The sequence below is a fragment of the Hyaena hyaena genome, unplaced genomic scaffold, assembly GCF_003009895.1.
Source record: "Hyaena hyaena isolate Hyena2069 unplaced genomic scaffold, ASM300989v1 scaffold_150, whole genome shotgun sequence".
NCBI classification, from domain to species: Eukaryota; Metazoa; Chordata; class Mammalia; order Carnivora; family Hyaenidae; genus Hyaena; species Hyaena hyaena.
Window position 1 is genome coordinate 336,735 of NW_024080782.1, and position 27,631 is coordinate 364,365.

General features: G+C 51.7%; 1 protein-coding gene across 50 annotated transcripts in view; it reads left to right on the forward strand.

Annotated features, from left to right (window-relative positions):
• CELF4 (CUGBP Elav-like family member 4) overlaps positions 1-27,631 on the forward strand; it is a 295,672-nt gene that overhangs the window by 73,848 nt on the left and 194,193 nt on the right. For 49 of the 50 annotated variants that reach the window (XM_039238920.1, XM_039238908.1, XM_039238914.1 and 46 more), the window contains exon 2: positions 1,850-1,932. In XM_039238920.1, coding sequence (XP_039094851.1) covers positions 1,850-1,932 — 83 coding nt within the window. Of the gene's footprint in view, positions 1-1,621; positions 1,735-1,849; positions 1,933-27,631 lie in introns of those variants that run through there. The other variant, XM_039238950.1, reaches the window with a different exon arrangement.

Here is a 27,631-nt window from a genome sequence, read left to right on the forward strand (position 1 = left end):
CACTCACACCTGCTCTCAGTCTGGGGCAAGAGTTGGAGGTGGGGAAGGTATGGAGCCCACAGGTTGCCGAGAGTTTCTCCCTCCCTGGTTTCTCTCCCTGCTTCCTCCCTCCTATCTTTACGTCCTCTTTGCACGTACATTCCCTTCCATCTCCTCTCTGAAACCTCTCTGGGAAGGGAGGCAGAACCAATTGCTTCACTGGAAGAGGAGGAAGGGGTGCTTCCTGGGTGATGGAGGAGAAAGGAACTGTGGAGGATGCTGGGAGCACTCTGTGCCAGGGCACCAGGAAGCCAGAGCAAGCCCGGTAACAAGGGTTGGCATAGGCACCACCAGCCTGCAGGCCTCATAGGAAGCGGGCCCGGGCCACAGGGCCTGGCACACGGTGGGCACTTGGGAAGTAGTTAACAAAAGGCCATGAGAATGACCAAAGGGCCAGCTGTGGGTGGTCAAGAAGTGAGGTTGGCTTGAGATGGACTAGACAAGTCAAGAAGGGCTGCTTGGAGTCAGTAGAACTTGATCAGATTCTTGGAAGATGGATGGGACTGGAAGATGGGAAAATGAGGAGAGAAGAGCATGAGAACAAAGGCAGGGGAGGCAGTGGAGGGAGAGAAGACAGTGAAACAAGGGAGGTAGCCAGCCTGGAGGGGAGCCTTCTCTGGAGCATGAGTGGCTTTGGAAAATCTGAGGTGACAGCACCCCCGGAGACTCAAGCCTTCTGTTGGCTCAAGTTGACTTTTGACTTCCCCCATGACCTGGGTCTTGTTGGCCTCCGGAGCCATATTCAGCCACGTGTGCAGGCAGAGGAAGAGGCCCCTGACACTGGGCAGCTGGAGGGAACTGCCAGAAAAACTCTCCCATTAGCAAATATGCTCTTTGCTTTGTCACCATGCCTGAAGGGCCAGCATTAAAAAGTCACCCCTTGAGTTAGGTCGGTGCTCTGTAAAATTCAGATTCCCTGGCGAGGCACCATCAGAGTCACTCAGGGGGAAAGCTCCACTGGAATGACCTTGGAGACCACTGGGTCAACCCTCTCAGTCCACACACGAGGAGACTGAGGCCACACAGGAAACAGAATTCACCAGGGTCACCTAGAGAATTAGAAGCACAGCAAAAGCGGGCCTCAGGTCCAGTGTTGAGCATTGGTGGGCTAGACGTGCCTGAGAAGCCTCTGACTGGGAGGGGTGTGAAGATATCACTGCACATGTGACAACAGGGGACACACGGACAGCCCCACTCACTTCATTATCACAGCCAGGCCTGGGGTCCTCCCTACAGATGGAGACTATTCGGCAGACCAGGAGGGTCCCCCCGCATCATCCCTGATGGAGCAGCCGGCAGCACTCCTAAGGGGCCAGAATGAGTTCATGGTCAAACGTCACTAGAGGTGCTGGGGGTGAGGGCTGGAAGCTGCCCCTTCTGGGAGGTACTGGGGCTGGAGCTGAAACAGACAGAACAGCACCCTGGAGGAGGAAGGGAGGGAGGGAGGGAGAAGGCCGAGCTGGGCGAGCGCCTGAGGCATCAGGGCACGAAAAGGGACCCACGGGGAGAGGGGGCGTGGTGGTGGTGATGGTTGGAGGGGGAAAGATGCAGAGTGGGGAGACTTCAGCGGCGAGTGAGCAAAACAAAAAAGCAACGCGAGGGACAAAAAACCGACAGGAAAACGGAGAGGCAAGAAAGCTCGAGTAGAGTGCACAGGAGAAAGAGAGAGAGAGAGAGAGAGAGAGAGAGAGCGAGGTGGGGAGAGGGACCCAGAGCGGGGAGGGGCCCAGACTGGAGGGCGGGCGAGAGGGCGCGTCGGCGGCCCGGGGGCGCCCCACTGACCCTTCTCGGCGCTTGCTTCCCTCCCCAGGCTGCGCTTTCCTCACCTACTGCGAGCGTGAGTCAGCGCTGAAGGCCCAGAGCGCGCTGCACGAGCAGAAGACCCTGCCCGGGGTAAGTGACGCCCGCCGAGGCGCGAGCGACGGACGCGCCGACAGGGGGCGACTTCGGGAGGCCGGGCTGCGAAGCGGCCGGCCGGGGGATCGCGGGCCAGGGCGCGCGCCTGCCTTCGCTCGGGAGTTTGCGCCATCCTCCTCCCCTCCCCGCTCCGTGCCCCTAGAAGCCCCGAGGCGCCGAGCCAGGGAGAGGGCTCGTGGGCGCCGGGCTCGGAGCTGGCCCCGGGGCCTCCACACTGCGCCGTCCAAGCCCGACGGAATCCCGGGCGGGGGGCGAACTCCGCCACGGCCACGGAGCTGGGGCTTGGCTCCTCCCCCGGCCCTCCGGGAGCCTCCGATCGGCTCCCTGATCCGCGCACTGCACGCGCGGCAGCCGCGGCGGAGACGCGGGGTGCCCTGGTCCCCCGGAGCCCGGAGCTGCCTCCGCCGGCCCCACTGGGCCCTGGTGGCCGGGCCGCCAGAGCATCCGCCGATCGACGTTGGATTCAGGCTGTTCCTGGGGCGGGAGTGGGGGCGGGGGCCGGGGCGGGAGGGGGCGCCTCCTCGCCCAAGCTCGGCGCCGCAAGTGAGATCACCGCGGTTTATTTAAGGAGCCAGCCCTCGTCTTTGATAAACTATCGCGCCTCAGCCCTGGTTTATAGCTTCTGTGCGGGGGAGAAGAGAATTATTTATGGCCCCCCTAACTGGGTGTGATATCAGCCATGGCTATTATCGAGGCTAGTTCATCACCATAAAATAAGAAGTGTTCCTCGGGTCAAGGGTCTGCGCGGTCTCTCCTGTGGGTTCAGAGAGATGGGGGGGGGGGGTAGATATACTGCTCACCGAGTATCTAAAGATAAATGGAAAGATGTGAATGTTTGTGGGCATAATTTAAAGAATTTACAAATATACCGTGTTTAGGCTTATACAATGGACACTGCAGGGGAGCACGTGTATTCTGTATGCATGCTCACCAGTGTTTACACATGCATGTTTACATTCTTACCAAGCAAACCTGTATGTAAACACACGTTTCCATTTCTGCCTCACAGCGGGAAAGGTTAACCAGGTAGACTGAAAATGCAACCCTGGGTCGGGGCAGCTTTCCCTTGCATCAAAGATCCTTCGTTACCCATTTAGGGGAGGGGAGGGCCTTCCTTCCATTAAGACAGCCTTTGTATTGTATTTTGGTACTTGTGATTGCAAAGCACGGGGCTGAGTCATCTTAATAACATACCCGCGGATGCAAATGTATGGAAATCATGTACCGCACAGGTTTTTGTGTGGAGCCCAGCTCTGGCACGGTGGCCATTCCCCAGTTGGTTTTTTAGTGGCGCCGCTATATGCACATATATTATAGTAATTACTTTCTGGGTGCCCTCTGTAAGATGGCAGAAATATGCTCCACATCGCCCCATGTTATGTGTGAAGCATAAAGCCATATTGTAAGATAATCAAAGCCTTCTGAGAAAGGTTTGTGCTGATTAATAAAGTGTTTATGGTACTTTGTTTTGGGGGAGACTGTGATAGATATTTTAGAGCCACCCAAATGGAATAGAAAATACCACATTGTTTTGGGAGGCCCTTCATCAGCTTGAGAGAGATTGCTGGGGAGTTTCGTGATAGCTAAAAGCTGGGAATTAGATGGGGAAACAGAAAGAGAAAGTGGGAGGGAGAGGCTCGGGATTTTAAAGGGGGAGAGACTGGGGACTGGGAGAATTTCAGCAGCAAGTGTGGATTGTTCAGATTCTAACATTAACTTGTGGTTGTTTATTTTACATATAATAGAATAGCTAAATGATGGAGTGTATTAGTTCTTTAATAATTTATAGAAATACTTTGATGTTGCAGTAATTACATTAAAGGTCACATATCAAAGGTAATTTGGTTGAGCAGCTGTGATGGTTTCTCAGAAGCAATCAATACCACTGTCCGTGGTGCTGATTTCACCAAGGGGCCTGCCAGATTAAAGCAGGCTTATTACCAGGCAGAAAGGCCCAGGGGAAATCAGGAGCACATTGGAGCGACGCGCCAGCCCCCCTCCCACCGATAATTAACACTGTTCCCCATAATCTGCGCTAATCCTTCATACTGGGAGATCCAGTGGCATTTTTCTCAAATCACAAAGACAAGTTGGTAAAGTTTGGGAGAAAGGATAAAGAGAAGCATGAATGTATGTTGGGAGATGGGAGGGGTGAGGAGAAGCCAACGGTGGAGCTAAAACATAGCCCAGAGTCTCCTAGCAGTGCCTGGAAAGCCTGTCCTTTCTTCAAAGGCCTCACACGGAGACTCGGCCTCAAAGACCTCATCACAATTCTCAGGAAAGGCACAGCCTACAGGGGGAGGGACAGAGAGAAAAGACAAGATTGAAGCTCAAAATTCCCAGGGCACATTGTCCCCACACACACTCACATGGAAAAAAATGAAAAACAAAATGGCCACATAAAATTATGCTTTAAAGTGGTTTCCAGAAAGCAGAACTGGTGTTACTACTGTTGGTTGATTCTCTCCTTTGAGATTGGAGAAAGCTTGACACTAGCAAATACAGGGACAGGACCAATCAAAATGCTCTCACCCACCCAAATAATGGGTGTTCCCACCAACTGAGGCTGTGCCCATGACCACCTGTTAGGTTGGGGAGCACAGAGAGAGACCTCTTCTTGCTTGAGATGATCACACTAGGTGCCCCAGTGAGTGCACTGTATGTCTGATTAAGGAGCAAGGAATTGAAAAAAGAACGTAGAAAACTGGTAACCTCTGCAATTTGGGCACTTTTCCAGACTTCAAAATCCATTAAAGTCAATCCATTAAAACCAGCCCTCCAATTTCTCACTGAAAAGAAAAAGAGAGGAGAAAATAGTACAGACAACCCATTCTGTTTCCCAGCAAGTTACAGAGCTAGCCTGTTGGCATCAAGGAAAACAATCCCATTGTTGTGCGCACACACACACACACACACACCACCATCACCAAAACCAACAACAAAACAACAGAGACAGAGCTAAAGATGTCCTCATTTGGGGACTGAGAAGGGGAGCTGACATTTATCTTGGAGTAAGTGGAATCTCAGAAACCATTCCACAATGGCTGTTCTTACAAGTCAGAGGTCAGGATCCCTGCATACCAGCAAAACCAAGGCCCCTGAGATGGCTTACAGAGTCATTCCTGGATCAGTATCACAAATGGATTACTTTTTTTTGAGTTTGGAATGACTTTGTTAGAATGTAATCAGGGTCCTATTGAGCACTATCTTCTCTAGCCAGAATCTAGGCAGAGTGTTCCCACTTTTCTAAACTCTTCATTTCTATCTCTTCTTCACATTTTTTTTCTTTTTTTTTTTTTTAGAGAAAGAGAGAGAGTGAGCACAGGAGAGGGCCAGAAAGAGAATCTTAAGCAGGCTCCATGCTCCCATATGGGGCTCAGTCCCACCACCCTGGGATCATGACTGAGCCATATTCAAGAGTGAGGCTCTCAATGGACTGAGCCACCCCAGGTGCCCCTCTTCTTCACACTCTTGATCTCTCATTTCTGGCCTTCTGCCCATCTCCAGCCCATTCTCTTCCCTATCCAATGTTTGTTCCACTATTTGTAAGGTATAGTTGACATGGGATAATTTCTCAATCCACCAACAAGTATTTCCTGAGTGTGTGTCGGGCACTGTTCTAGGCATCCTGGCAGATACAGTGATTAGAAAAACTCATCCCTACCCCTCTTGGAGTTGTCTATCAAGTTAGAGACAAAAGCCACACACATGTACAAAAATATCATCAACAATACAAGACAGCACGTTATTATAAAATGGGTAGTGTAGACAATTGCTCAATAATAACAATTAATATTTATTAAGCACTTATTATCTGGTATTTCATTATCATAAAACAAGCATGTTATCTCCATTACCTCATTTTATCTTCACAACTACTCTGTGATGAAGATATCAGGATTATTCCCTAAACATGCAGAGGCCCAAGTTTAAACTAAGCAATTTGTCTGAAGTCACACAGTTAACAAATGGTCAAGCCAGGACCAGCACTAGGTCTGCTACCCAAACCCAGGATACTTATCTCTCTTTTTTTTTTTTAAATGTTTTTATTATTTATCTCTAGGAGAGAGAGAGAGAGACAGCGTGAGCAGGGGAGGGTCAGAGAGAGGGAGTCACAGACTGAAACAGGCTCCAGGCTCTGAGCTGGCAGCCAGCACAGAGCCCGACGCAGGTCTCGAACCCACGAACCGCGAGATCATGACCTAAGCAAAAGTCGGATGATTAACCGACTAAGCCACCCAGGCGCCCCTACTTATCTCTCTTTTTTAGTGCTACCAGTTGCTTTAGAGGGGACCCAGGTGACCGTGGGGTATAGGAGTTGCTTGAGGGTTTTGTTCAGGATATGGGCAGGTTGGGAATAGATTGTTAGGAGGAAGACAGCTATGTCAGATGAGAGCACTGGTCTGGGAACAGCTTGGAGACAAAGCATGCATGACAGGTCAGGAGCTGTGAGCTGGGCTGGACAGGTCCACTCTGAGAGTTCCCTGGGGCCAGAGGGTTCACAGGAGGCCTCTTGAAAGAATTCTGTTCCTTAAAATAGGCCCCTGCTGCTTAGTCCCAATGCCCCAAACCCCTGCCTTTCAGACTTTGCAGGCAATTGTCTTCTAGGAAGACCCCATCTGTTTCCAAAGTTAGAAATTTATGGCCTCTGGGGAGAGACTCCAATTAGGAAAACCAGGAGACATGGCCAGTAGTGGCTAGCACTTTGCTCCTCTGACAGCAGAAAGGGCTGCTCACCAGGACTCCTGAGGGGGAAGAACTGGGTTTAGTTAGCAGGAGGCTAACTCCCAGAAGAGGGAGCAAGCAGGGAAGAGGGGAGGAGAGGGAGCTGGCAAGAGAAGGGAGAGTAGGAGCTATATCTGCTTGGTAAACATTAAAGTTCCAATTCACTAGTTAAAGATTGGCTTTTGTGCCCTCACTCCAGCCACCAGAGAATACAAAACAAACCAACACTCTCCTCTCTGTCTGTCTCCCACCCCCAGCCCTGGATCCAGCCCCCTAGACGAGCAACATCACTGCCATCACACCTCCGGCCTCAGGTCTCTACAACTCAGGACCCGTCATTTCCATGGAAATTCAGTGTGACCTTCCTGGAGTGTACGAGGAAAGACTTAAAGTGGAAAATTAAAAAATAAAACAGAGGCACCAGGCCAGCTCAGTTAGTAGAGCACACACACACACACACACACACACACACATATATATATATATATATATATGTTTTTAGTTTTAGTTTTATTTATTTTGAGAGAGATAGAGAGCAGGTGGGGGAGGGGCAGAGAGAGAGAGGGAGACAGAATCCCCAACAGGCTCTGAGCTGTTGGAGCAGAGCCCGATGTAGGGCTTGAATTCATGAATTCTGAGATCATGACCTGAGCCAAAATCAAGAGTCAGACACTTCAACTGACTGAGCCACTCAGGTACCCCAAGCACACAACTCTTAATCTCAGGGTCATGAGTTCAAGACCCACATTGGGCATGGAGCCTACTTAAAAAACAAAACAAAGACAAACAACCTTCATCGGATTTCTGGCCCCACTGGTTCAGGTTGCCTCCTTTGTCTTTGTCTCTCTTTCTCTATTTCCTTTGCCCAAATCTCATCTTGTCTTCCATTCTTTCTCTTTCTCTCTTTTCTTCTTATGTCTGATTCCTCCTCCATTCTCACCCTTCTGGTAATTTTTCTCTTTCTTTTTTCCCCTTTCATTTTCCACCTTTTCTTCATTTACCTTTCTCACTTGCCTCTCCTGGCTCTATCCTCTCCTCCTTCCTTCCTCTTCCTCCGCCCAACCCACCTCCACCTTGACATCCTTAGATACTCTAGTGGGACCTTCACCAGCTTTCCTAGGGCTTCCCTAATGAGGCCCATCTCCCTCCTGACAGCCCTGCTATGGAAGGATCCATCCAATTTTATGTACAACTGTAAAGATGAATGATAAGTAGGAAGGATGCAGGCAAGAACAAGATGAATAAATTATAAAGGGCAAATGATGACAAGACAGGGGTCCCCAGAGACAATGATATGATAACAGAAACTAAAGACGAATTTATGATGGATGTAGTTAGCATGTACGGAGGCTGTTAATTCTTCAGGGTAGTTTTACAACTTCTGGTGATTGGCGCAATCAAAGCGTTTCATTTTAGACATATGATGTATTTCCACTTGTCTGTCGTCTAGGTACAGTGTTGGCGTTTGTCTCTATATGGTGAGCCTGGGTCCCGTCAGCATGTGTGCTTCCCTCCCCAGCCCCTGCCACCTTTGTGCATCTTGGCCTTGAGTGGTTGGGTCACAAGCCAGATCCCTGCACACCTCCAGCTCCCTGGTCCTGCTGTCTTTCTTCTTACTGAGTGTATAAGTTAGGGGACTGCTGCAACAAAATGATGCAAACTGAGGAGTTTAGACAACAGCAATTTATTTTCTTACAGTTCTGGGGCTAGAAGTCCAAAATCAAGGTGTTGGCAAGGTTGATCCCTACCGACGGCTGTGAGGGAGGATGTGTTCTAGGCCTCATGCTTCATTTCTGGGAGCCTCAGGCATTCCCTGGATTGTAGATGGCATTCTTCCATGGTGTCACATCATGTTCCCTGTAGCTGTGCATGTCTGTGTCCAGATTTCTCCTCTGATAAGGACACTTGTCATATGACCTCACCCTTAACTTGATTATTTCTGCAAAGACCCTATATCAAATAAGATCACCTTCATGGGTACCGGGTGTGGGTTAGGACTTGGCATCTTTTGGAGGGAACACAGTTCAACCCGTGACACTGAGAAAAAAGCAACTCTTTGGCTCTTCCATGACAGGGAGGAAAAGTCTTCAAAAGCATTTGGGTCACGGGGGCGGGGGGCAGCGAGCACCAGACCTTGCTCTTCATCTCGCCCTGGCCTTGAATGTTTTCTTTCTTTCTTGGGGAATTGAATCACATGTCTTCCTTCTTTTCCCATATTTCTTAAAAAGAACTATTCATCTGTCCTTTTAGAGCATTGGTTTTCAACTTGAGAGCAATTTTGCCCCTCAGGGGACATTTAACATTGTTTGAAAATTCTACTGGCATCTAGCAGGTAGGGGCCTGGAAGTTGCTAAACATCCTACACTATAATGCACAGACAGCCGCACCATAATGAATTATCTAGTCCCAAATGTCAATAGTGCCAAGGGACCCCAGGCCCTGTGTTAGGGCCAAGGGTGAGGGGCAAACATACAATCAGGCCTTAAGGCAGGTGCTTCCTCTCTCTTATTCAAGGGCCGTCCTCACTTGGGGGACAAACCTCAGGGTCCTTAGAGTGTCACAGGTAGGAGGGTTTGTTAAGGGGCACACTCCCCAATGGCGAAACATGGAGGGAATAATGGACAGCAGAAGAGGGCAAGGCTCACCTCCAGGCATTAAAGACCCTTTCTGGTTGGCCGTTCACATACACTTATGTATCTGCAAGTCACATTTGCCTTAGCAGCTGAGTCTCACCAGTGATCTGTGGTCATGGAATCTGTGATCTGAGCGAAAGGAGTTGCAAGTTTGCTTGTGACAGAGCTGGGGCCAGAACCCAGGCCTCCGCAGCCCACCCATGCGTGCAGTTTCTCCAGCTCCTCCCTTTGCAGGATCCCCATCCTGCCAGGAAACAGATCTGGCCGCCTCTCAGACTGTGTCACAGACAGGAAGGCTGGGGCTGAGAGTATATTATGCAGAAGGGAACACCAGAGTTCCCACGAGGAAGGCAGAAATGCCCACTGAGCACTAGAGAGGGACGGGGGCTACTGTGGCACTAATTCTCTGATCTTGCCTCCTCTCTTCTACACCAGGCCTTAGCCCAGCCCACCTCCCTTACTTCTATCCAGAGACTTCATTCCTCTTCCCACAGAGAAATCTCAGAGTCTTCCTCCTGCCTGGGCCTTTGCCTCTCCTAGACTGTCCACTCTCCTCTTCTCTGTCCCTGCCCACGCTGGCCTAGGTGGGAAGGTGTCCCTGTCTTTCAAGCAAATGACTCTTAACTCCCATAAGGAGTCATTCCCAAATGGTGGGCTGCCTTGTCCCAGCAAAGATGGGCAACGCTGGGTGATGATGGCAGGAAGCAGTGTGGTTCCTTATTCTTCAATTATTCATGAAAATACTTCCCGTAAAGAGAAAAGGGCTCAAGTTCAGGGGGAATGAGGTCTCTCAAAGTCTCAGTTTATCGTGGTTGGGTGTGTGTTTTGATCAGAGGCCTTTATGGTGTTCTCAATTAGACCACTAGGGGGCACTAGGCAAGTGGCTTCCTCCCCTGGTGGAGGAGTACTGAGTGGGCACAAAGCAAGTGGGCCTGGTGGGCCCAGTGCTGTGTTCAGCACAGAAGAGGTAAAATGATGCCAAAAACACCACTCCATCCCCTTACAGCACTTACTGCCTGTAGTGAGGACACCAACCAGCTGGATGGCTTGGGACAAGCCACCCTGACCTTTCTGGACCTCTTTCTTAATTCTATAATGAAAATCTTATGTGTAAGAACTTCATATGCTGTGGATTGCTATAAATAATACAAGGATTATTATGAATGACAAAACAATGAAGTCAGCGTGAATGACCTCTGGGTCAATACATTGCTACAGTAAAATCTGATGACTCCTAACTCATACATGAAATAATCACAGGACAATAAAAATATAAAATGGTCAGATGTGCAATTTGGACCATACTTCCTGTTACATTTCAGAAAGTCAAGATGACTGTGACCTGGGATGACCAGAAAGGGCTCCATGGAGGGGAGATAGAATCCAGGTGTGTATGAGGGAAGGGAGACTGGAAAGGTCGTAAGGAGGGCAGACTCTGGTGAGCCAGGAATGTGAATTTTCCTTCTGAGTTAGGGATGCGAATGGGGAGAATGTGGTTGGGGAATGGAGCAGGCCTTTTTCACACCTGCTCTTCTTCCAAACCTCCAGCCCATATAGCCTGCAGGCCCCAGCCAGCTCCAGGCAGATGAGTCACCCTGATATCCTGCTCACCTCCAGGCATGGCTTCAGGCCGCAGCAATGCCCGGTTTCCCTCCTCCCTGGAAAAGCCTGCCTCCTGCTCTCACCCACCACAATCCTCCCTTGGGCTTTAAGACATAGCATTAAGCCCCCGACTTCCTCTAGCAAGCTCTCCCAGGCTGCTGCAAGCCACATCGGTCTCCTCTGTGTCTGAGCAGGGTCAACAGCACTGGGGTCTAAACCCTGGCTGAAGTGTGCATCTGGGATCAATGCATCAGCATTATCAGTGTGCTTGTTAGAAATACAGTCTTAGGGGCGCCTGGGTGGCTCAGCTGGTCAAGTGTCCGACTTTGGCTCAGGTGGTAAGCTCACACTTCATGGGCTCAAGCCCCTGTGTCAGGCTCTCTGCTGTCACTACAGGGCCCACTTTGGACCCTCTGTCCCCCTCTCTCTGCGCCCCTCCCCTGCTCATACTCTCTCAAAAACCAAACCAAAAAAAAGAAATGCAGTCTTGGGCCCCACCCCAGGCAGAGTCTCATCACACAGACTGTACCCCACCACATTTTAACAAGGTCTCTAGAAGATTCATGTGCACAAAAAAATTGATGGCCACTGGCCTAACTTTAGGGTCTGAAAGATAATGCCTTATTTTTAGTGCTCCCAGAAGCAGAGTCTAGACAAGCATTTGAATGCAAGTGGTCTCTGTAGATAGTGACCCCCGGAAACATGAATAGAAAGTGAAGAAGTATGACAGGAGGAAAAGAAATCAATCAAAGGTGTGTTATCAGGCAGACCAGCTTCCACTGTGAGTGGCACTTAGTTCCACCGGGGACTCTAGCCCCAGCGTGGATCGCACTCCCTGGGGTCATCCACCCACAGGGCGAAGGAACTGGGGTGTTTACACACCAAGCCCCACCTGTCTTTGGCTGAGAATATGCGCAGGGATCATTAATCCCCCAGCTCTCCTGGCTTGCCATGTGGGTGGGTAAAGCGGGCCCCATGGTCCAAGAAAGCCCTCAACCACCAGGTGCGGGTGCTGGCAATTGGAAGGTCAGCTGTCACTGCAGTGAGGAGAACAAGGGGCTCTGGGCAGGACCCTGCCTGCATTTGCCCCTGACTCTGCACTCTGGAATAGGAGAGATGGTAACAGAAGTCTGCCTCTCCAGCCTTGATGACAACGACCACTCACTGAGTGCTCTCTATGTGCCAGACACATCACACGTATTATCTCATTTATTTGCCAAGGCAGCATAGCACAGATGCCCTCACGTAAGCACTGTCTTACAGAAGAGGACACTGAGGCAAAGGAGCTTACTCGGGATCCTGTGGCCAGGGAGAGGTCTGGCTGCAAGGCCCGTGCTCCTCCCACTGAATCCTGTGGCACCAGATGTGGGTCAGAGCTTCGCAAGGGCAGGAATAGTGTTGTCTTCCTTAGTCCCTGTCACCTATGGCCAAGATCAGGCTGCCCCCACAGAAGGTTCTGGCATCAGTGCTAGAGCCCTAGGGGGCAACATGAGGCAAGGCAGTGGCCCTATAGGTGTCACCACATCTTAGCTCTGCCTTTAGAGATTGCAAAGCATTGCCTTTACATGGAAAGCAGTACCAGATTCCAGCTTCAGCTCTGTCTTGATCCTTACATTGTGCCTTAAGAAATCACTAAACCTCTCTGAACCTCAGTTGCAGTGACTCCCCTATCAGAACTGCATTTGGATGCAGTGGCTTCAACAAATGGAGCTTTGGTTTTTTGCATATCACAAAAAACCTGATATGTAAAAAACCACATCCGGGGTTTGGCAGCATAACAAATCAGAGTCTCTTCCCTCATGGTTATAAAATGGCTGTCCCAGCTCCATGCATCACATCCATGGTCAAGCAGAGTTAAGTCCAGCCATGTCTGTCCCTTTATCAAAAATGTAGAAGGTTTTCCAGAGGCCCCTGCCCTGGCAGACTTCCATGTATGTCTCATTGGCCAGAACTGTGTCATGTGATCACCCTAGCTGCAAGGCAGGCTGGGAAAGGGGATTTCATATCTGTCATGAAAACAAAACAAAACAAAACCCTGTACTTTGGTTCATGAAAGGGAAGGGGAAGAGGGTGGGGGTAATGGGCAGGAGCCAGTAGAGCCTACCCCACCAGCCTCACCGAGATGGGTGGGGGTTACAGAAGAAGACAGTAGCCCCACCCCACCCATAAGCAGGGTTTGCTTACATGAAGAGGCTGAGTCAGAAAGAGGAATTTCGCAGTGTGTTCCAGAGATGTTTCTTCAACATGGCACTGCTAACTCAGCACGTTTATTCAACTACTGACATGGTTTCTAATTCCATGGGCTTCATAGTGGGGGACGAAGATCTCAGCCCCTTATTTTTATCATCTGTATCTCCCTTGAACTTGTATCCTTCTGTGCCTCTGTATGTGGCTTAAATACTAAAGAATCAAAGGCCACTGTGCCTACAGACAGCTGTACCCACATCATAGGCATTCTGTGGCCGTTTCCCCACCCTCACTCTTTTGTCCACTGCAACAGTGGGTACATACTGACTGAAAGTGGCCCAGCCAGTTTTCAGGGCCAGTAACAATGGGGACAACTTTATTTTTCAGCATCTGAAGCATGGCGCTTCTGGCTTCTTATAATGGGATGTGGAGTAAGGCCATGTGCCCAGTGCAAAGCCTGTCTGACAAATGAGAATTTAGCCTCGTGATTAGCTTCAGCCCCGCTGGATGGAGCTGGGAAGGAAAAGGTCAGAGATGGCCCCAGGGTTGGTGTGTGCTCCCTTGTGGCCTCTGCCAGCAGCTTGAAGAGGGCCCCCAAACCCTTTCTATCCCCCAGTGTCAGGGGCTGTTCCAAAAGGTAGTGAGCCTCTGGCCACAGAAGTGTTCAAGCAGTCTGACTTGCCTGGGGTTGGAGAAATGCAATGCAGGCAGTTCCTATGTTGGACCGAGTCACTTTTAGGTGAGCCAAGATCCCATGATTTTATCCCTGTTTTACTTGTTTCTCCAACATATAAGGCCCCACAGCTCTGGTCCCAGTCTGAAGCCCTGGCCAAACCCCACTGTCCTGCTTGCATTCCCTAGCCTCGATTCAGGAGGACATCCTTATCTCTCCCTTCTCTGAAGACCCTCAGGATTTAGAGCCCACCATGCCACTTGGCAGACTCAGGCCCCAATTTCAGCCACCCGAGCTCTCCCACTCTGAGCTGTGTGAACTTGGGCAAATCGTTTCACTTCTCTGTGCTTCATCTCAACCCTGGGATGTTAGGAGTGCCTTTGTCCTGGGGCTCTTTCTGCATAGCATGAGGTGATGCCTGCAAAGCGTGGAGCACCCCGTATACTCAGAGGAAATGTGTGGTGGTCCCTCCACTGCTGTTGTTGCTGCGGTAGCCATTCTCTCTCCCCTCCGGAGGGCTGTGTCTCCCTGCTTAGCCCCTTCCGATCCATCCCCACCCTTGTCGCCATCTGCCCTGGTCTGGTGGGGCACTGACCCACGGTGCATAGCAGCAAGCACACGAGCTGCATAGCCTAGCACAGGGCCGGCCACATGGGGAGCCCGACAAACCCCAATGAATAGAAGCCAAGTGTGGGAGTGGCAGAAACCTCCCCGGAGGCTGCTGGTCCTTCCCCTGCCAAGGCCTGGCCGGGCTTGAAGAGAATGATTCAGGATCACTTCTTCATGTTCTCGTGAGAGGTATGAGCTAAGTTTGTCCCCTCGGTTCACACAATCCACACGAGACCTACATGCTTCCCTCACTACTCCCCATTCACGGAACCACACCCCAAGAAAGGGCAGCACCCCTGGAAGCTGGGAGAGGGAAGCCCAGAAGATTTAAAACCCTAACCAGTAAGAGCAGAAGCAGACTCATGTCCCGGCACCCACATGGCTCCTCATGGTCCAGAAGGCCCTCCCAGGCAGGGCGACCCAGGGATCTGAGATGAATATGCATTTGGCCTCTCCCAGCAGTCCTGACAGCTGGTATCCGACAGCTGGGACTGCTCAGGGCCCGAGAGAAGGTTTTTAATTCAATCCGTAAGTGTTTCCTGAGCACCCACCAGGAGCACGGTCCTGTGCGAGGTGCGGCATGGCAGGTGGAAGGGAGGAGAGGCCGAGGATCCTGCTGCCCCTTGGGGCTTTCCCTCCTGCAGAGGAGAAAAGATGTACACGCCAAGCAATTAGAGGACAATGGATTGTGACTTTAGACTGAAATGTAGAGCTCCGAGTAGTCTGGGGGCCTTGCGAGGTGGTGTTTACTGAGCGCCTTCTGTGAGCCCATGCTGGGCGGGGGGTGGGGGGGAGGTCGCTGCCTTGGGAGCGTGGGCAGGATTGGGGCACCTAGAAGTGGGCTGGAGACAGTATTCCATTGGGGCAAGAGCAAGCACAAAGGAGGAAGGGAGGGACTGAGGCTGTATACTGGAGCTCAGGGTGCTCAGAAAGAAGGGGTGCCAAAAATGAGAGAAGGCTTGGGCTGGAGTGGGAAAGGCCTGGGAAATGTCCCACTGAGCAACTTGGTCTCTTTTCTTTGGGTATTGGGAGCCATGAAAGCTTCCTGAGTAGGAGAGTGACAGCTTGACCATGATGGCAGGGGGGTCCGGATGGGGAACGGCCCGGGCCTGTCCAGTGAGAGGCCAGAAGTGGGGGAGTGGCACCAGGAGTGGAGCCTGGCAGAGCGGAGAGCCTTTCAGAGTCTCCCTTTGCCGAGCAGCCTCAGTGCGCAGAGCCGGCACACCTGGGGCACTAGAGACCACTCGGTGCTGGGAAGATCTGCTTGAGGAGCGCTGAGGGGGAACGTGGCTCCCTCTAGGCTGCTGATGCTGGTGAGGGGGAACTTGGCATTCTTCCCCGGCCCCCATCACTGCTTGGAGGATGGTTCCCACCTGAAGGAGAGTTCTGGAGAGGCTCCTATACCCCCTAACTGTACCTCAAAGTTTCTGAGATATTCAGATTTGTAACAAATGCAAAGAATGAGGTTCAACACCCCCCTTGACACACATGGGTGCATGCACGTGAGCACACACGCACACGCGCAAGCAAGAGTGAAGGCAGGGAGCAGCCTGGGAATCCATATGTTGCAAATGCTCCCTGAGCGATTCCAGTGCTCCGCCAGCTCCTGGAAGCCTGGGCACGTCCACTGTCTGTCGAGCACTGTCGGGAAAGCTTGACTCGGGCTAGCGGAGTTCCATCCATGAATGGGACTCTTCTCTGCCATCACATTCTCCTCCCAAGGGCCCAAGAACCTCAGAAATTCGAGTGATGCCCTAGTATCACCTGCTCCACGCCCCCATTCTGCAAGGGAGACACAAAAGCTCAAAGAGGGTACATAGCCTGTGAAGGCTCGTGGACATTGGGCACACTGCTGAGATGCCACATTTGGGTTCTTTTTCACTTGCAACACAGCCTTTATCTCAAAGGGGCCCCATGACTGAGACATCTGGTAGACGCGTCTTACTTTGGAAGAGCTGGGGAGGACACTCACTTCCATTAGCATCCATATTATGGGGTGTGCTCAGTGAAGTTTCCTCACCTTTGAGTAGGCAATCCAGCAGCGCATCCCAGTGAGGGTCCTGCCAAGCCTGCTTTAACGAACAGATACAAAGTATGTGCAATTAGCACAGGAATGGTGTGACACTGAGTACCAGTAAGCCCCTTGCAAACACTATCGTTCTCTTAGGTTGATGGCATATTCTTGCAGACAACAATGTTGTCTATACCATTTATTTGCTGACCAAAATTTTTTGTGCCATAGACTTTGCAAAGACTGACTTCTCTCTGCCAAAGTCTAAGTCACTTTCTTATCTGACTTGGTGGGTTCAAAATTTTCAAACACGGCAGCCAACTCCTTACATAGGGACGGCCTCACAGATGGAAGAAACTTGGGGTGGGTGGGTTTATAGCCCCTCCAGAATGCCTCCCCAGATGGGGTGGCCCCACATGCTCTAACACACCCTCTGGGTTTCATCGGGGATTGTGCCGCATTACGAGGTCAGCCGAGTAGGGTAGGTCCCACTGTCGCCCCTCGTGCCTCTCAGACCTTGTAGAGTGTTGTGTTGTTTGGTGTGCTTTAGCCAACACCCTGCCTGAGGGTTCCTCAAACACTCCCAACCCGTTAGATCACGGGGCCAGAGCCCCGTCTGTCACCCATCGGTTGATGGAGGCAGACCGACTCTCTGGCCAGCGATGGAGCCCTCCCTGTCTCCCGCCCATGGGTTCTGTACCGTCTTCCTCTATTCTTATTAAACATTTATCTGGGGGAACTTAATATTTTCTTTTAGGATAAACTGAGCTAATACGATGTGCCTGTTTTAATTTGTGGGGTTAACTGATCTAATTATCTGTGGCGTTCAGTTAAATCTGTGTGCCTGGGCCGGCTGCAGGTGTGGGCTTTGAATCCTGCCAACAGGAAATCTCTCAAAACGAGCCGATCTAACGCAGCGGGTCTGCTGGTATGAGGGATTTTCTAATAATGCATGAATTTATTAACAGCTAAAGATAAATAGAGGATATATTTACATTAAACAAATTCACAAGGAACTGTCTGCTGCTTCCCTGCCCCCTTCTAACGAATGCATCCCCCAACTCATGTTACTGTCTGTGCTGTCCAGGTTGAGTCCAGAGCAACCCCGAGGGGCCACCTGAGACTAAAAGTGGTTACCCCTGTCCTATGACATTGATGGGGAGCTGGTCAGGCAGGCATTAAAGATCTGGAGTTTCAGTTACCTCCAGACAAAGGAGCCAGTAATGTCACCTAGGTCCTAAAAGTTGATGCAGTCTTAGGAGGAAAACAGGTGCCTTCCCCTGGGCTGCAAAGAGGGTTTTAGAAATCTGTGTTTGGGGCTGAGAGGTGCACGTCCTGGGGGGGAATATATCCAGGGAGGATGACAAGGGAAGGAGAAGGAATACCTTCCATCTAAAGTGAGTTGAAAGACCGATGACATCCAGCGGGATGTGGGACAGCCTTGGCAGATGCGAAGCCTAGCCAGATTGGGGTAGCAGGAGGAGAACCTTGGGAAGCAGGAAGAGGGGGCGAGGGGCAGCCTGCCACATACAGGGTGTGTCATGAGGGGGTTCTGGCTTCCCAATCCCACTCTCTTCCGACCCACTAGAAGCTGTCCCATCCCCCATCCGGGGCTCCAGAAACCTCTCAAGGCTGGGCCTGGGACACTAGCACTGTCGAAGGGGACTGGGATTCTAACTGCAGAAGTTCCTCGTTGCTTAAAAACACCACTAGCCTGTACTGTTTGAAAACATGACTTTGGGATCAGGCCAAGCAGCCCCAGCCGCATATGAAATGCATTTCCCATTATCTGAGGCCCGGACGCCCTGACAGCCCAAGTCACTCAGTACTGACCTGTTTTCAGCTGGCATCAAGCTCTCTCTCTTCCACGTGAATGATCCTGAATGAAGTCACACTTGCAAAGGCACATGTAGAATAAGCACACATGTGCAAAATGTACGTGTGCACACAGATGCAGAAGCATGCACACACTTAACATTCAGCCACATGCATACCCACCAGGGCTCAGGGCATATACGTGTGCACAAAGCTATGTACACATACCAGATGAATGTGCACGTGTCAACACACATAGGCAGCACACGTAGGAAGACATGCCTGTGTGTACACAGGCATCCATGCACATGCCCACGCATGGGCACTCAGCTGTATGTGTGCACGCACACTCTTCCTCGGGCTCTTTTGGCACTGAAAGAACGTAGCTCTACAGGGACAGCTGAAGATAAACTCTTGATTTCGGATTTTCAGAGCGGTTTGGACAAGGTCCTCTGAAATGCATTAAAATGCTAATCACAGCATCTGTCTGAACCCTGGCAGCTGTGTGACTTGGGGGGAAATCGAAACAGAATAGATTCAGGAGCCTGGAACTCCTCCTTGACTCTCCTTGCCTCGCCCTCTCCCTCATCTCCCCACTCCCCTCCCTGGGCTGCCCACCACGGCCCCCACGCAGCATCGGCCCTTCTGCACCAGGCTCCAGCCTGGCCGCAGTGGCCAGGATTCTGCCAGACCTGTGGTCCCAGAGCCGTGGCTCCCCAGTGCTACCAAACGGAGCTGCTGCCCTCCCAGCTCTGCCTGAAGTTTCCCCAGGGGAGCTCCCCTGATTGGCAAGATGGCCTCTTACCGGTACTGGGGCCTCGCTGCCTCTCTCGCCCCCCAGGAGAGAGCAGAGAAAGTGCCAGCATTATCAAAGGTGGATGCTAAAAGCGTGCTCTATTGAGCTCAAATGAAGAGCGCTCTGAGGGTGGAATTTCAGGTAGGGTAGCGAGCGAGCCCAGAGCAGCTTTCTGACCACCCCTGATGAGACCATATGTGGACAAGGGAACGGGACGGGGTGATTCATGCATCCACACTCCTGGTGACTCTCTGCCACTGCCAAGTGACGTCCAAGCCCTCCTCCACCTGCCCTGACTGTGAGTCCAGCCCAGCTCCTCTCTACTACTCTGCCTGACACTGGGATCAGGATCACCCCAGTGCTCCTGAGCTCCCCCTTCCCTCGCAGGTTCACACTCTACCTTTGCCTGGCCTCCTGTATTCCAAGCTCTTTCCCAAGCCAATCCTTGACCAACATTCCAGACTCAACCTAGACCTCACCTTCTCCAGGAAGCCTTTCCCCATCTGGATGCAGCTGGATAAGAGGCTCCCTCCTGTATTCTCAGAAGTTCCTGTTCCTCCCTCCACATCCAGAGTGTAAGCATGATTTCTTATCCAGGTCCTCCCCTTGTACTCTTGGAGGGCAGGAGCTGGGGCCTACTCGTCCCCGTGCACCCAGCATTGGCACAGGGATTGACCTGCTAAGTTCTCAATGGCGAGTGAGAACGCCGGAATGCATGAGGGGGTGTGTGCCTGAATCCTTAGGACCAGAGCCACTTTGTGCAACCCCTCAGTGGCGATCCTGGAAGGATTTTACCCTCACTGCCGGGACATGGAATACGCTCTGGTCAGGCTTACGCCCAGCTCTGTGTGCTCACACCCCTCTCCTGCCCCCCTCCCCATGAAGATCAATGCTCCCAGCATACCATGGTTCCATTTTTCCTCTTAAGCATCAAACTGTCATTTCACTAAACACCATCTGGAGACTCCTGGCTTCAGCCCCTAGCTTCTTCCAAACTCTTATTAATGTGACGGGTGTTTATTCCTTCTTCCTCCTCTTCCACTTCCTCCAGAACATCTCAGCTCTGCAGCCTGCAGACATTCATCTTCTCTTTGGGGAACTCAGCTCTGCTGGGGAGGGCGGCCGTCTCAGGCTTGGTTTTAAGCAGCTGACAGTGATAAAGAGCAGACAGAGAGCAAGAGCGAGCTGTGAGGGCCCCTCCTGGAGCCTACTCCCAGCCGGCCTGGGAAGGAGGGGTGGCAGAGAGATCGCTGGGGAAGGAACCTGGTGTAACTTGGTCCACAGTGGTCTCAACTCTGGCACACTGGTCTTTCCAAAATTCCAGGACCTTCACGAATGTCCCGGTGCTACCCAACAAAACCCAGATTCATACCCCAGCCCTTAACAATCCAAATCCTCCTGCCCTTCCCAACATCTATGTCTGCCCCATCCCCCGGGTCCCATCTCTGTCACCAGCACACTGTGCACATCCTTCCCTCCATGCCTATGCCATTCTGCGGCTCTCATCTGAATGCACCTCCTCCCATTTTTTGCATGTCCTCAAAGGAGGAGCTCACATATTCCTCCTCCAAGCAGCCTTCCCTGTCTACCCCACCCACACCAACAACCTTCCATGACCCTTGCTGGAAGGGCCACATCATTTCACCTAGTGATCTAACTAACCTACATTGTGCTCATGTATCAAGACTACCCTGATGGTGCTCACAGCACCCAGTCCAGGACTGCACACACAGGGGTACACAGTCAATCCCCGATGTCTTGAAGCAAGGGGGATGAACAACAGTGACTCCACTGAGAAGAGCACCCGTTCCTTGGGGGTGCCTGCTTGGCAGTGGGGTGCCTGCAGCAGGAGCCTTCCCTGGGTGCCCACATGGAGGCCCGCCCATTCCGGTCCATCACTGTGGCCCAGCCTGGCAGTCAGAGGGCAGCTCGTTCTCCCTGGTAGAGCATTAAGCTAATGCGTGTTGTGTCTCATTAGTGGCATTCTGTTTGTGCCAGGGCCAGGCAGTTTGATGGGTACTTGATTGGATATTCTGTTTATTTATGGCAGGAAAAGCATTCTTTATTGAGGACTGGGCAGCACATTTCTGTCCCTATGGCACTAAGATCCTCTGGCAATCATGCAATTATAAATTAAGACTAAATAAATAATATATAATAAGCAATAAAGACTGCATGTCTCCATGTAAAGAGCTCTCCTCAGGCAGGCCTCAGCATCTCTCCACAGCCAGCCTAGACACCCAGCAGAGCCCCAGCCTGAGGGACACTGACCATTCCAAGCTCTTGGCTGGGGTCACTACCAAGTTGAGCATTAGCATCCTCAGCCATAACACTTGAGTGGGAAGAATGCCTGCATTGACAGAAAACCTTTCACTTTCTGCTGCCGCCGATCCTCACAAAACCTTGAGGGAGGGAAGGCGGGTACTATGTCTAACTGATAGGTATGGAAACCAGGTGAAGCCCGTGGAGGTTGACAGACCTGACCAGGACCACAGGGAAAAGCAGCCATGCCTAAACCCCATTGTCCTTCCCTCTGCCCCTTGGTCTTTCATAGGCTGGTCAGGAGGGGGGCAGGAGGTGGAGAATCTTCCAAGGATATGAGGTTGCTGCTACCATTCTTCCAAGGGTGAAGGAAGAGAGCAAAAATCCACAGCCCGCCTCAGAGCTGACCCCTCCCCACTCATCATCATGCCTGAGCCACCCCCAGTCTGTCCTCCTATCTCAAGGATGAGTCAGTGAGAGATTGCCACCCATCCCCAGCTTCTTGGGCCTAGGGAGGCAGCAATGGGGAAGGCAGAGGGAGAAGGTAGAGGTCTGGGCTCTGGGAACTAGCCATGGCTGAGGACAGGGAATGGCCATGAATCCACTGGAAGAAGGTGTAGGCCCTTTGCTGTGTGGGGTCAGAGATGGAAGAGTGCATAGTGGGGCCTAGATTGAGTGGCTGGAGGAGTCCTGGGGGACAGGAGACTCCGTGGGGACCTTTGTACCCACTGGGAATGCAGTGGGCAGTTATCCTGGGAATATATCTGAAGACGCCAGACCTCTTCTGGGCAGGTCACTGGCATGGAATGGGCTGAGCAGGCTGGGTTTCCGAGTCTGGAGATGACACTGTAGCCAGGGCACACTGCAAAGGGGACTTTATATGCCCCATCTGTGAGATGCCTCCCCTCCACTGTGAGATGCCTCCCTGCCAGGGGCTTCTGGGATCAGGAAGTAGCAGGAGTTCTGGAATTCACAAACCACACCTGCACCCCTCCATACCCGGAACGCCAGGTCAGCCGAGTGCCCCTGCCCATTCCACCAGGGTCCTGTGCTGTGGGCAGACGGGAAAGGTTATTCGGAGTGCATCCCGGAGCCAGAACAGTTCTGGGAGTAGTGGGCTGAGCCTTGACGGGCTCCGTAAGAGCCTCCGGCTGGAGGCCTGGAGGCACCAGAAAGGCTTTGCACTCAGGCAGGCCGTGGGTCTTGCTGTACAAATGCAACCTGTATTGCACTCAGCAACCCGCCCCCCCAGCTTTCCCCCACTCCTTCCTTGCTCTTCCTCTTCATCCTCGCAAAAACTAATTGTCTCTCTCACCAGCCTGCGCCCGGTGCTTTCGAGAGGTTTATGCATGAAACTAATTATGCACCGCTAATTTGGAAGCTAGCAGCTTTCCCGTTAACGTTCATTTGATTTGGGTTGTTCTGCTGAGTGGCATTTCTGTAAATATGCCACGGGGCTGGGGGCCTATCAGGGAGGGTAACCTGAGTTCAGGGTCAAGAGGAGGGGCCTGGGAATCTGGGGGTGGCCAGGTGTGATGTGTGCTCCTCGTGAAGGAGAGGAGGCACCATTACCATGAACCAGGGGAGGCCTCTTTAGCGACCCTGGATGGTGCTGTTGGGGGCGGGGGTGGGGGGGCGGATAGCAGGAATCTGACTGCAAAATGTCACACTCAGTTGGGCTCGGCACAGAGTGGAAAACTGCCCACAAAGGTTAAAAAGTGCTAGGTTCCCAGGAGTGCTCAGTGGGCATGGGCTCTGTGCAGGGTGGGAGCTGGGACCGGCCCTCATCTCTAGGTGAGCAGTGAGAAAGCTGAGTCTGGAGAGGGGCCCTGGGCAGTGAAAGAGATCATTGCCCTGAGAAGTTCCTTCCAAGGAAAGATCTCAAGCCCCAGTGAGTGATCCCACTTCAGTCCTGGAGGGCTGGGGTTTGAGGGTCAAGGAGGGAGCAGGGTAGGCAGGGCTTGGAAGAAGGACGGCTCTGTTCCTGACCCGCTGTAGCCAGGCCAGCTTCCTGGGCCCGTGCCTGCTCAGTCACACAAATCCCCGTGCCCAAAAATCTCTGCTGTCACCATCTCGGGATTCTTAATTTCTGAACAAGGAGCTTTGCATTTTCAATTAGCACCCACCAATTATGTGAACAGTCCTGTCAAAACCACTGAGTCTCACATGAACTCATCGAAGATGTTCTCCAGGGACTTCTGGGTATTCATTGTGCCTCCTGGAAAAGGAGCTCCCTAAGGACAAGGGCTGGGTCTTCTCAAGTGGCCCCCCAGAGTGCAAGCTGGGCTCCATGAAGTGCTCTGCAAAGAACTCAAGCATTTGGCTTGGTGCTTATGCCCTGAGCACCCATGCTGTCAAAGAGAAGTCACGTTGGGCCATCTCTGCATGAGCGCTGCCTTTTCCCCTTTGCCGGAGAGCACCTCCCAGCAAGCCACTCCTGTCTCCCAGTAAACGTGGGAGCCCCAGCTCCTACCTCAACATAGAAGCGTGGATGTCAGCACCTGCCAGCCACAGCGCTGGCGCATGGACGCTGACAGCCTCCCAGTGGACTGCAATCTCCGGTGGCCACGAGCCCGTGAGGCTGGCAGCTTGAAAATCTCAGGGCAAGTCCGCAGGGGAGGGATTAGCAGGGAAGTCAGATGATGCCTGTAGGGCTTGAGAATGGCCAGGCAGACAGAAGCCTAGGGGAGCACAGAGGAAGGTGGAATGAAGAGATGTGACACCCAGGTCAGCAGTGGGAACCCTAGCTTTCTGCCCCGAGGGCTGTGGGACAAACTGCCCTCTGGGGGCCATCGGACACCCCCATGGTATCAGCAACCCGTCCTCGCTTCTCCTTTTTCCTTCCTGAGACCTCCAGGCAGTGCCAGAGAAGGCGTTTGGGGATGGAAGTGCATGCATTGCTGAGATCACCTCCCGCCTATGCTGGGCTCTTGGGCAGGGGCTCCAGGGAATGCAGTGTTTGTGGTAGAGTTGCAGTTCATCGCTTGCCCTGCTCTGTTGCCTGCTCACTGTGCACCAAATGTGTATCACTTGCTGTCCCTGGGCCACACTTCCCTCTCCAGTGGAATGAATTTGCTCCTCCCAGGAGCCTTTTCAGCAGTCCCATTGTGACCACCCCTCTCAGTCACCCCCCACCCTGCCTTGTCCCGAGTGCCCTCACCCGCAGCCAGACACACGCAGGTCCTAATTCCAGCCCAACCAGCCCAACCATGTGGCCTCCGAGATAATCTCTTAACTACTCGGAGCCTGCCTCTGTCCCTTTCGTGCAAAACACACACACACGGTGAAGCCTCCCTTTGTGGGGCTGTTGAGAGGAGGCAGGGATTTCAGCCACTGCTAAGTAGGAGCCACTCCTGTGACTCGGTGGCCATGCTGATGTGCAACCACGTGGCTTGGTGGAGCGGTTCTGGCTGTCTGAGACGGGTTCTTCCTCTCACCTGCACTAAAACTGGCCTCATCCTTGACAACAAAATCAAGCCCCGCCTCCACCAGGGCGCCCGGATGGATGAACTCCTACAGGATTCAACAGTGAATCAGCCTCCATGCCTGTGATTTAACTAGCTGCTTCTGGGGGGTGGCTCTTGTCTTACAAGCCACTGATCAGCCTACATCTCCTCCCCTGAGTCTCACACTCTCAGCACACAGTAGACAGCCAGGGAGCTGCTGAATGGAATGCACATACCTTGTGCATTACATTCTGGGCCTTCCCTGCATAGAATGGGCTGTTTTCTATGGCATTTGTCGCTGGCGTTTCCTTCCCCTGATGGGATCTGAGTGTCATTTTCCAGCAGGCTTATTCCATTCCCACAGCCAACCTTGGGAGACCCACCTCCCACGTTGCAGCAACACGCACAACTGTTACTTGACGTTGACTCAAGTTTCCATTACTTTCCAAGGCTGTCTGAGAGGCAGGCCTCATGCTGAGCCATATTGACCAGACGTCTGTGGCAACCAATGCTGAGTAATGGTTCAAATGGTAACCAGCATTAGCAAATAGTTCCTGTGATAATTGCAGCCTAATTTGTGTGTGTGCACATGAATTAGCATGCATCTGTATGCCATTAGCACTCTGAATGATCTCCTGAGCAGCAATGCTTGCCTCGGGCCCTGTGGACAAAGCCAACAGTGAGACTTATCTAGAGCTCAATTTCTTCTAAGAACAAAGGACAGATAATGGTTTTAAGGAAGGAAAAGTGTCCACCTCAAGGCTGCTCTTGACTGCCTCCATAAGCTGAACCTCAGGCCAACCCAAGGCACTAAAGCAGAGAAGGTCAGGAGGTCTGGACCTCATCACTTTTAGTCATTGGCCCAGACCAGGTCCTCAGCTGGGACCTCTCTGGGGGTTCCTGGAAAAGAAATGAGGGCAATTCAGGAGCTCTTCACTCAGCAGAAGAGCTGGATTCCTAGTTGGGCTATAGAGAGGAGCATATTCCATTTTAAATGTGCCCAGGGAGTTATTTGCAGTGAGTGATCACCTCCTGACTTGAGTTTCTGTATCACAGACTTCCAGAGAGCAGAACCCCTTGGTGTTAAGATGTCTACCTGGACCCAGTCATGTTCAGAGATGGCAAACGCTGGGTAGTAGTGATCCTTAGGAAAATTCCTGAAGGTGCCCCTGTGGTGGCTTCTGGGTTGATTCCTTCTACTCCCTCCCTCTTGGCCAATACTACCTGTCCATTTAGAATTTGAACTACTAATTTTTTTGTGAGAAGTACCTGGAATCATGCCATTTAAACCCTGTTTTCCAAGGATATGTAGATTTAGAAGACTGTGTCCCCACACATAACACACAAAAACCACTCAGCCCAGCACAGTGTTCCTAAGTTGGTGTGTGTCCAGAGGTGACCAGGTTTGACTGCAGTGTGCCAGCTATAGCTAAGGACAGCCTTGCACAACCAGTGCCAAGACCCCACCAGTCAAGGCAGACCTGATGAAGATAATCATGGGCCTTTCAAGACTTTGAGGCCAAGGTCACATGCCCCCAACCTCAGGCACAGAGTGGGGCTCACATGTGACACAAATGCTCCACTCCTGTCTAGTTCTCATTCCTCCCCCTGCCAGGACATCTTGTCCATGAATTCCACAAATATCTGTGGGTATGTAAATGTTAGGTCTCCATGCTAAGGACAGGGAGTAGACTGAAGGCTGTAAGATCTCACTGAGCCAAAGGTGAAGAGACCTGAGGTAACTGACTGGAAGTTCAAGAGCTCTGAGCAAGGACAGTGGGGGAGTTGGTTATTTAGTCTGTTGGTGCTGGGAAGGAAAGACTCAGAGCATCTTGACTTTAGAGAGGAAACAGTATAAGCATTGAGCCAGTATCATGGGGACACCAGAGGGAATGATGTGGAACCTGAATTCAGCGGCCATCCTGGAGAGAATCCCAAATCTATAAGTACAAGAAAACCCTTCAAAACCCAATGGTATGGGCACATGTCCTTAAACATTTACCACAGGGCAGGGACCCCCTGGGTGGGTCAGTCAGTTAAGCGTCCTACTCTGGATTTTGGCTCAGGTCATGAGCTCACGGTTGAAGTTTCGAGCTCCGTGTTGGGCTCTGTGCTGACAGTGTGGAGCCTGCTTGGGATTCTCTCTCTCTTCCTTTCTCTGCTCCTCCCCTACTCACACTTTCTCTCTCTCTCAAAATAAATAAATAAATAAACTTTAAAAAAATTTACCAGGGCACCTGGGTGAGTCAGTCAGTTAAGCATCAACTTGATCAGCTCAGGACATGATCTTGGAGTTTGTGGGTTCAAGCCCTGCATCGGTCTCTGTGCTGACAGCTCAGAGTCTGGAGGCTGCCTCAGATTCTGTGTCTCCTTCTCTCTCTGTCCCTCCCCCACTTGCACTCTCTCTTAAAAATGAATAAATATTTTTTAAAAGGTTACCAGAAGTCAGATAATCCAGGCACAAGAAGTAGAATCTAAAATGCACCAGGACTCTAACATTGGTGTAGAACACTAAAAGCAACGTCAGACTTGCAAGCAGCCCCAAGTTCTCCAACCAAGAGGAGCTTTGCAAGCAATGAAGGTTCTGCAAGCAGAGCCCAGCTCTACAGACAGCAGGAAGTTTGGTGGATACTGATGAGCTCAGCCTGCAAAGCCAGCACCTGCTAAAGATGATAGATTCTACATTTAGGCCCTGGATCTGAAGCTAGTGAAGAACTCTGTAAGCAAGGACAGGCTCTGCAAACAACAGGCTCCATCAACTGCTATGGGCTCTGCAAACTTTAGTGAATTTGCAAGAAATACCAGGCTCTGCAAACCCCAAGAAACTTGACAAGTGGCAGAAAGCTTTGCAGAGAGCGATGAGCCCTGGGTTCAATGCCTGGTTCTGCTAACAATGGACTCTGCAAACAGCAACAG